The sequence below is a fragment of the Eptatretus burgeri genome, chromosome 4 (assembly GCF_056783735.1).
Source record: "Eptatretus burgeri isolate ZD-2024b chromosome 4, Ebu_testis_v1, whole genome shotgun sequence".
Taxonomy (NCBI): Eukaryota; Metazoa; Chordata; class Myxini; order Myxiniformes; family Myxinidae; genus Eptatretus; species Eptatretus burgeri.
This window is the reverse complement of record NC_140964.1, coordinates 22,851,692-22,861,409: the sequence shown is the minus strand read 5'-3', so window position 1 is coordinate 22,861,409 and position 9,718 is coordinate 22,851,692. Positions and strand designations below refer to the sequence as shown.

At 46.9% G+C, this 9,718-nt stretch overlaps 1 protein-coding gene across 1 annotated transcript; it reads right to left on the bottom strand.

Moving 5' to 3' along the window:
- Positions 1 to 428: 428 nt before the first annotated feature.
- On the bottom strand, positions 429 to 2,075 carry LOC147027623 (protein FAM200C-like). Its single transcript, XM_085876523.1, has one exon. It carries the CDS (start codon positions 1,905 to 1,907, stop codon positions 429 to 431), a length of 1,479 nt encoding a protein of 492 aa, XP_085732649.1. The 5' UTR covers positions 1,908 to 2,075.
- Positions 2,076 to 9,718: the final 7,643 nt, after the last annotated feature.

The following is a 9,718-nucleotide window of genomic DNA, read 5'->3' as shown; positions in this document are numbered from 1 at the left end:
CTCATAAAAATTTACCCAACTGCAGGAAGATGTCCACAGACACAGTTGGGCACTGGATGTGGATGGCCGTTGGCTCACAAGGAGCTCCTCCACCCTTTGACAGGTTTTGTTTTTAATGCTGTTATGTTTATGCCTGGTGTCGGCTTAATGGTTTTGGTGGCGGGCTTTGGATCCTTGGGTCCTGAGTTCAAATTCCCCTAAGCTGTTGAATTAATACCAGGTAGGGTTAACTCAGCCTGTCATCCTTCCGTGGTCGGCAAAATGAGTGCCAGCTTGCTGGTATCCCGTCCATACAGCGGCAACCCGTCCAGGATTGTGCCCAACAGTCAAGGAGACTGCTTAAGCAACACCAACGCTCAACACAGAGTATGGTCCCAATCTCCTCTCTATCTCTCCTGTTGTGTGTCCATGCCATACACCAGTGGTTTTCAAACTTTTTTTGACGACTGCCCCCTTCTGCCATCTAGGACCGGCCCAATGCCCCCTTGTCCTATCGTTCGTGGTTGGACACCCAGTGGGCAATAGTTGGACACTAACAGCTCCATATCTCCACGAATCTTCTCAAGGTGATTACAATAAACGAGCAGCTCTTCATCAGAAACAGCAGTTTCCTTTGCCAACCGGGGAAAGTGGTACATATCTCTGCGGCCGAGGGTTTCCCTATGCAGAGTCGCCTTGGTTACGAACGCGCCGATCACTTTCTTTGCTTTAATCAGCGTCATATGGTCACCCTGGAGTTGTTTGTTGACATCATTCAGTATACTCAATATGTCCGCGAGGTAAGCCACATCATGCTCAATTACATTCACTTTCTCCGATAACTCTGTATCAATTTCCGACAGAAACTCGACCACTGTCGAGAAGAGGGCATGGAAACGGGTCAAACAAGTGCCTTTGGACAACCATCGAACTTCGGTATGCAACAAGAGCCCCTCGAATGGTTCATCATTCTCCTGGCAAAGCTGACAAAACAGCCGATCATGCAGAGACGACACCTTGATTTTATTCACTGCTTTGATTACTATTTGGAGTGATGTATGAAGTCTGGTGCTGAGAACTTTTGCTACAAGATGCTGGCGGTGCACGACACGGTGAATGGCGAACACGGACGGTACCTGGTTCTTCAGAAGCACAATAAAACCACGCTGGCGGCCAACCATCGCTGGTGCCCCGTCCGTCGCGCAAGCGAGAATGTTCTCCATCAGTATGTTCTTATCAGTAAAGTACTTCTCCAACGTTTGGAAGATGGAAGATCCCTTCGTATCGGTCTGGAGAGAGCGGGCAAACAACAATTCTTCCACCATTTCCTGATCACGGATGAAGCGAACGTAGCAGAGTAACAGAGCTTCAGTGTCACGTAAAGTGGACTCATCCAGCTGGACGGCGGAGTGCGTGGTTCTCCGCTCACAACACAGCTTATCTTCTACATCTGATGACATTTCATCAATCCTCCTGGCCACGGAATCATTGCTGAACGCAATCGACGAGACAACTGGATACGGATCCTGGCCCGTAACAGTTTTTATCACTTCCCCAACAGCCGGTTTGATCAACTGTTCGCCGAATGAATACGGTTTTCCAGATCTGGCGATGAGCAATGACAGCTTATACGACGCTTCCAGTCTTTTATCCACGAGCTTTTGGCTGGCTTTGAACATTGTCTTTACCGTGGATCGCTTCTCAAATTTCTCTTTCAGCGATTGGAAATAGGTGACCTCTGCGCAAGCCTTATCACTGTGCTTTTTACTCAGGTGCTCGCTCAGTCGAGATGGTTTCATTGCTTCATTGGACAGCGTGATACCACACAACAAACACATCGGTAACTGCGTGTTCGTCAGGGATGGAATGAATCCATACTCGATGTATTCAACGGAATACTGACGACACTTTTTCTTTGAGGCCGACATCTTGAAGCCGACCGGACGTGAAGCTTTTTTGAATAACGAAATCAATACGCCAAGATGTCGAAAGACTAACACCAGTGATAAGGCCAAACAACAATTATATATTTCCGGTCTCTGGTCAGCGCGCGCATCGATTTTCACCCTGCGCGTTAAAAAAAAAATTTTCTTCACATTTCCAACGGTAGCTACAACAGCGCGCGCTAAAAACACAATTCCACGCCGCCTCAGTACCCGCGCCGCCTCACTACCTGCGCCGCCTCAGTATCCGCGCCGCCTCACTACCTGCGCCTCCTCAGTGCCCGCGCCGGCTCAGAACTCGCGCCGCCTCACTACCCGCGCCGCCTCAGTACCCGCGCCGCCTCAGTACCCTCGCCGCCTCACTACCCGTGCCGCCTCACTACCCGTGCCGCCTCACTACCCGCACCGCCTCAGTATCCTCGCCCTCACTACCCGTGCCGCCTCACTACCTGCGCCGCCTCAGTATCCTCGCCCTCACTACCCGCGCCGCCTCAGTGCCCGCGCCGGCTCAGAACTCGCGCCGCCTCACTACCCGCACCGCCTCAGTACCCGCGCCGCCTCACTACCCGCACCGCCTCAGTACCCGCGCCGCCTCACTACCCGCACCGCCTCAGTACCCGCGCCACCTCACTACCCGCACCGCCTCAGTACCCGCGCCGCCTCAGTACCCGCGCCGCCTCACTACCCGCGCCGCCTCAGTACCCGCGCCGCCTCAGTACCCGCGCCGCCTCAGTACACGCGCCCCTCACTACCTGCGCCGCCTCAGTACCCGCGCCTCCTCAGTACCCGCGCCGCCTCACTACCCGCGCCGCCTCACTACCCGCGCCGCCTCACTACCCGCGCCGCCTCACTACCCGCGCCTCCTCAGTACCCGCGCCCCTCACTACCCGCGCCGCCTCAGTACACGCGCCCCTCACTACCCGCGCCGCCTCAGTACCCGCGCCTCCTCAGTACCCGCGCCGCCTCACTACCCGCGCCGCCTCACTACCCGCGCCACCTCACTACCCGCACCCCTCAGTACTCGCGCCGCCTCACTACCCGCGCCGCCTCACTACCCGCGCCACCTCACTACCCGCACCGCCTCAGTACTCGCGCCGCCTCAGTACCCGCGCCTCCTCAGTACCCGCGCCGCCTCACTATCCGCGCCGCCTCAGTACCCGCGCCTCCTCAGTACCCGCGCCGCCTCACTATCCGCGCCGCCTCAGTACTCGCGCCGCCTCACTACCCGCGCCGCCTCAGTACTCGCGCCGCCTCACTACCCGCGCCGCCTCACTACCCGCGCCGCCTCAGTAGTCGCGCCTCGCTGGGAATTGCGCTGCCGGATCATAACACATGTATATGGTATTCACACCATGTGTGTATTAAAAAAAAACACTGACTTGCATTGTTGGTAAACAAGTCTGAAATATACTTGAACAACTTAATGATTTTCAGAATAAATACATTTTAAAATGTGTTCATTATTTATAAAAAGGCCGACCTGTCCCATTGCCTGTCTTTAACTTCTCTCCGGACGGCGCCACGGCAAACGAGGAGGACCGCAACGGGCATTGTACGGGCAATTTGCCGAATGGCGCCGGGTCACCTGTTCAGACTGCAGGAAGCCCAATGAGCGCTCCGAATCGCCGCCGCTCCTTTAAATCGCCAGTGCCCCCCCCAAATCATTGCCAGCGCCCCCCTACCACTCGTGGAGTCTGGAGCGCCCCCCTGAAAGTTCCCAGCGCCCACTGGGGGACGGTAGGGACCACTTTGAGAACCACTACCATACACCCTCATCACCAGGAAACCTGGTGGGGAGGAGACCGTTTAGTCACCGACAAACCGACCCTGAAACAGGTTAGTTCAGCTTTACATGGTACCTGTAGCAAGTCACAGATCTAATCTGGCCTGACCTGACAATAATGGTACTCATGTGTCCTTTGGTCCTCCTGTGTACCTGACAATAATGGAACTCCTGTGTACTCCAGATACCAGATACACCCCTTACATGGTACTCCTGTGTTACTAATGAAAGTGTTTTCAAGCATCGGAGTAACGAAAATACACCATTTTTAGTTGCATGATACATTATTTTGTGCTGTTCTCTTCAAAATAGCTTTCACTGTTGGTATAATGAGCATCATAGATGTTTAACTTATCATAAAATCATTAAGGAATAAATGTGCTGAATAGTTTAAATGCAAACAAACGTTAGTTTTTATTTTTTTTCAAAATGCCAAACCCAATACAGTTGGAAGAGAAAGCTGCAAGTAGAAGCCAAATCACATAAGCTTGTGATGTTTCAACAATGGCTAGATATAGCACCTTAATGTGGAATACAATGCTTACTGTCTTGGCTCTGTAAGTTGGGCCTAATTAGACGTGAACCATCTCTGCATCCGTTCCCTTGACGATGCACTCTCCCTTTGAAGGATAATTGCACGCCACGCTTCTCCTGGTCTGTCTCGTTGAATTACGCCTTCATGTACCCGTCTTCAAGCACAACGGCTGCAATGCGTTGTGGGTTATGGAGGAGCACGTGTCACCAGAATCAGACCACAACACCTCCAGGTGCACATTTATGTGGTCGTGTTTCAATAAGTCCTGTTTTCTTGGTTATTTTAAGTTGTAAGCTTAGCCTTATTGTCTATTCCCTAATGAGCATTCTGCACATTGAATGAAAAGTTAAGAAAAGTTGCATGCTTTTGTTATTGTTGTTGCATATTTACTTTAGTCTTCGTCAATGCGGATTGCAAAATTTGATTCATGTATCATTGCGAACTCTGTGTACAATTTAAATGAGCGGGTTGTCTTAATGTTGTGCATGAATTGTTCAGTGCTTGTGTTTATCTGCTATTTTCAATGGTCAGCCTTAACTGATACAGTTGCAGCAATCAAAAAGTCTTGGAACGCTGTCAATATGTTATGACCTTGTGCAGTTGGATATCACATATGCTGACAGCCTGACACTACAATGTAGGAAATGATTCCAATGACGTCGTGACTTTAAGAATTTGGGATGCTGTCCACATTTGATGACGTTTGTACATTGTAGGGTTCATCAAGCACCAATCTGATTGACAACAAACTGTACCTTCAAGCATTACAAAAAGCTGACCATAAGCTTGATGCACCGAGGTTGACTCAAGTCAAATGCAAATTCCACAATCTAAATTTTAACCACAATAGTCAACTTTTACTAAACTAATTAAAATAGGACCGCACGGCCTGAAGCTCACCTGGATCAGGAGCAACAGTCACTCAAACAACCCCCCCCTCCCAGCACACCCTCTTTGACCCTGATTTGTTTTTTTCATGTCAGGAACAAACTTTAGTACATCACAGGTGATGAAGGTTGTGGTCAAGTTTCATCGAAATTGTGTGTGTAGTTTTGGACAGTAAATACAAATACCTATTTTTTTTTTGGGGGGGGGGGATTAAACACCCCCCTTGTAGATTGCCTTAATGAGTGCAGATTTTGATGCAGTCTACACAATTCGGTAAGTTACGGTATGTCAATACACCTTCATCAGGCATCAGACATGAAGCTTGTGGCCAAGTTTTATCAAAATGGTGTGTTTGGTTCAAGCGTTAATGACTGAAGTGTTTACGGACTAATTAACTCGCTCACTCACTCACTCACCTCTGGACACTGCTCGATCACATGATCTCACCTGACTAAAGTCCAAGTGAGATAAAAATGATAAAAGGTCTCTATTTTGAATGTTTACCTAATGCTACAAAAGGATAATACTGTTACATGTATTGAATTTGAAGGTAGCTGTGAAAGGCTGGAGGCATGATTTGGGGATTTTATAAGTGGGTTAAACTGTTTTTCATCCATGTATATTATGCTGACTATTTTGGAACTTTACAAAAAGAAACCTAGCCTTCTGCCACAAGGATTTGTTGTTTACTAAGCTGTATGACAGGGAGGGAGGATATCCTTAAGGAGGATCGAGGAAGCGTGTCTTTCCTGACTGCCACACTCGTCCCTCCCCTCAATCCTGCCCTTGTGGCAGAAAGTGACCAATGACGTTGGACTTCAGCCAGGACGACAATGAAGAGTGGGAGGGTTTGTCTTACAACTGGGAAAAACTTGGATAGAAAAGCACCATCTCAGAACACATGGACTTTGCTTTTTGTCTGCTCATTACAAGGCGAATGAGGTGAACAGGCCTCTGCCTACTCTGTCGAAGCAACCTTTGTGGTGAAAGATAGTCTTGTGATAGGCTGCAAAGTGAGAGTGTTATTTTCAGACCAGGGGACTTCGATCCCCCTTGCAATGCTGAGCTGCACGAGCACCTGTTTGAACCACCTTGATTGGTAATTACATGTAGCTTTTCTGACACTTTCATCCTGCCTTGAGGAATGTCACATTTTGCAGGTTCCTTTTCTCAACATGTGGCTTCCCTGCACTAAGGGCCTCTGAAGGGTCAAAGCATGCATGATCAGGCTGTTGCCGTCCTGGGGTTTCTCACCCTCACCGAGGCCACAATTCTCCCTCTTCTGTAAAGAGACATCGACTTCAACAAAGTCAGCACAAGGACGGAAACGCCGAGAAGGAAACGTTACCAGTATTCGTCTTACAAGTTGTGTCATCTGTGTTCAAAGTATCTTGTTCTTCACGGAGATGTATGTTCCAATTTATGGCTCAAGGGATTTACATGCTGTATTGCAGAAGAAAAAAAAAGTTTTAAAAAAATCAGTGTCCGTGGGTAATTTGCTGAATCGGTTCATCAGCAGTGTCGGGAATGTTCGTACATTTGTTGTATGTAGTCTATAATTATGAGGCTTGTTTTTGCAAAACGGAATGACTTTGACCAGTGAACCTTGTCTGTCGATAGTTTGAGAGATTGAAGGGAAGAAAAAAGTATCGTTGATAGCAATCATTGGGAAGGGTAAACCAGTCGGCTTCTTCCCTATGGTTAAAAATGGAGAAAGATTGTTAGGGCCTCGGGTAATAAAACGTGATCGTTGAGAAAATCAACTGGACTTCGGGTTCCGTGTGACCCCCATGATATGTGACAATGTTATTACTGGGGTTTGTCTCACTAGATTTCCAGTTTTTGGTACAAAAGGATAGCTCAGTTGATGTCATGCTTGCTATTGAATCGTCCAGGCTGGGTTTAAGCCATCGGAGGACTTAACTGACAACCTCCCTTCGATAGCACTGTGTGTTCTATGAGGCATTGCATTTTGGAGTGTGTCACCCTATCAGTCAGTATGTAAAGCCGACTGTCAGGTTTTCCTTTCGGTTGGGGATGTGAAAGATCCCACAATGCTTTGAAGGAAGATCAGGCCATTGGGTGCTGGTACCCTGCCCAAACTACTTATGTGGGGTCAGAAACACAAGATCACCATGAACAGTAAGTTGTAGTTTTGAAATCTGGTAACAACCCAAGCATTGTCGACCAAAAATCTCCTCCTGTGTCTTGTTTCCCTTGTATTTCTCTCTAATAAGGCTGTAGCTCTGTATATTCTGCCATGTGGCACCCAACAGCTTCCCACCACAAATGGCCAATTTTCAAGCTATCACGTGATTTGATGGCAACTGCACAACACCTCAATCACTCGTGCATTCTCATTCCAGGTAGGTATTGTTTACAGGTAGGATTTTACAGCCAGTTTGTCTTTTTGCATGAGCCAACCTCAAGCAGTCCACTAAGATATCGGGGAGGAATCTACAGCGCTCACGGAATAAGGCGCAGTTCTTTGCCCTTGTGATTCAAGCCAGCTAAAGCTAACCATAACGATTCTTTTCCCATTGAAGCTGGAAGACAACAAAGCTGTGGTCTGCATTTTTCTTCAACATCCTCATGTTACTTGGTGAATGCATGGCTGTCTTGACATTTGTTGATAACTTAGTTTAACAGTTAGAGCCTGTCATGACCATTTGCAGCAATGGGATTTCTCTGTCAGTATGACCAACAGTAATATTTATACTTAAATACTGACGTCGTCTCATTGAACAACCAAATCACAAAGGAAGCAGAGATCATCAGCTGGAAGCAGAGTGGCATGACACAAGCACATATTACACGAGTAGATAAGCAGAATTAATGAGAGTGCAGAAAACGTTAGACATGGATATGCCGATAACAGGAGATATCTGTGGGCTGCCCTCCTGAATGCCTGCGGGGAAGAGTAGCAATGGGGGAACAAGGGGAAGCAGTTCCAGTGGTGAGAGGGGAGGCAGTTCCAGAGGTGATAAAAAGGTTAACAAGCAAGTGCAGTTGAAGTGCTCGAATAAGCCAGGCCAGCAAGATTAGCTGCTTTATGAACATGTGTGACCTCCAGCGTTTAGAAAGAGACAGCAAGAGGAGAGGGCAAGAGGTGCGAAGGCAGATTACAGAAAGTAAAAGACAGAGGTCACCAATCTGCTGTAATGTGGAAGAAGTAGGACTTGGGTCTGTTCTTCTCATCTATTGCTTTGTGACTCGTTTGCTTCTGGGAGTTCCCAATGACATGTTGAAGCACCATTATAATCCCGTGGTGGGATTGTATAGCATGTATTGTATCCTGTGTTATAGTGGATATTAAGCATAATTGTTGTTCCAAGTATGTTATTATCCACCTTAAACATGCTATGCATTTAGAGTCGTATGCATTGGCATTGTGGTTGGTTTTTGATTTGCATCATGTATCAATGAGTATTTTGCCTTTGGAGGAGTACAGCCCGTATGTACAGTAAACCTCAAGGAGAAATTAATGGGGTTAAAAGCATTACGTTACACATTTCAAATTTAGTAAATTAAAACATAGCTTCTTATATCTTTAATAGTTCAAATGAAAAAAAGTTATAATGGTTTATTTTAAAAGATCACCTGAAGTTATCCGGCCTCTCGACTGGGAGAGGAGATGAAAGTGAACAATTGAGAACTATTTACTCATTACGTGCATGGAAGAATTTGGCAGGCCAGGAAAGAATATGGCCTTGGTTGCTACAGGAAGAAAGCTCGGTTAGCTCATGATCACGGTGTGACAGTTTCAAATTCTAATGTTATTCCGGTGACATCTCTTCTTATTCTACCACCCTGAATTCTGTTTTCAAATTCCAGTGACAGAGCCCTGAACTCTTGTTTAAGATTTAGTGCCTCCATACGTTTTTGAGGGAGAAGTAACTGCATATCCAAAGGTGAGTGGCCAAGTCGGAATCAAAACTGATGAACAGAGATTAGGATATTTGAGAAGAGGAAAGAAAGAATCGCTGTTGGTTGCGATGACGGATTACATGACCTTTCTTACAACTAGAAGTAAGTTTCCTGGCCTGGAGTTGAGTGGATATGTTATTCTATCCTTCGTGCATACGGAAATGATGTTGGCTATTTTCAAAGAATCTCTGGGCCGGTTGAAGTTGAAAGGCAAGTTGGAGGGAGCAAACATTCTTTCTAAATCATGCAGGCTTTATTCAATATTCAAATTAATTTACTAAAATAATCTCAAATGAAGGATGACATTATAAAGTGTATATGAAATTTTTTTTTCCATTTCAGAAGGTTATGCAATTAAAATCCTTCCTTGTAATCGTTTAAGAGACATTGTTCCTACAGGGTAGGCCCGAAGTCCCTTTGCAGTGAGGTCACTGCACATCTGTATGTTCGCCTCCAAACGTTTTGTTGTGATTCATGAGCCAATTGGGAATACACCCCAAGAGTGCATTTGCACGCAGCCTCACGTGTACTCAAGTCCCGATCACCGAGTTAATTGATGTGTCCAACCTTAACTGCCTTCAACCCAAAATCCTTTTTCATTCTTAATTTTCCTCAATTTTGAACCTCATTCTGAATTCCTCATTCAGAAGACCGTTTTTTGCA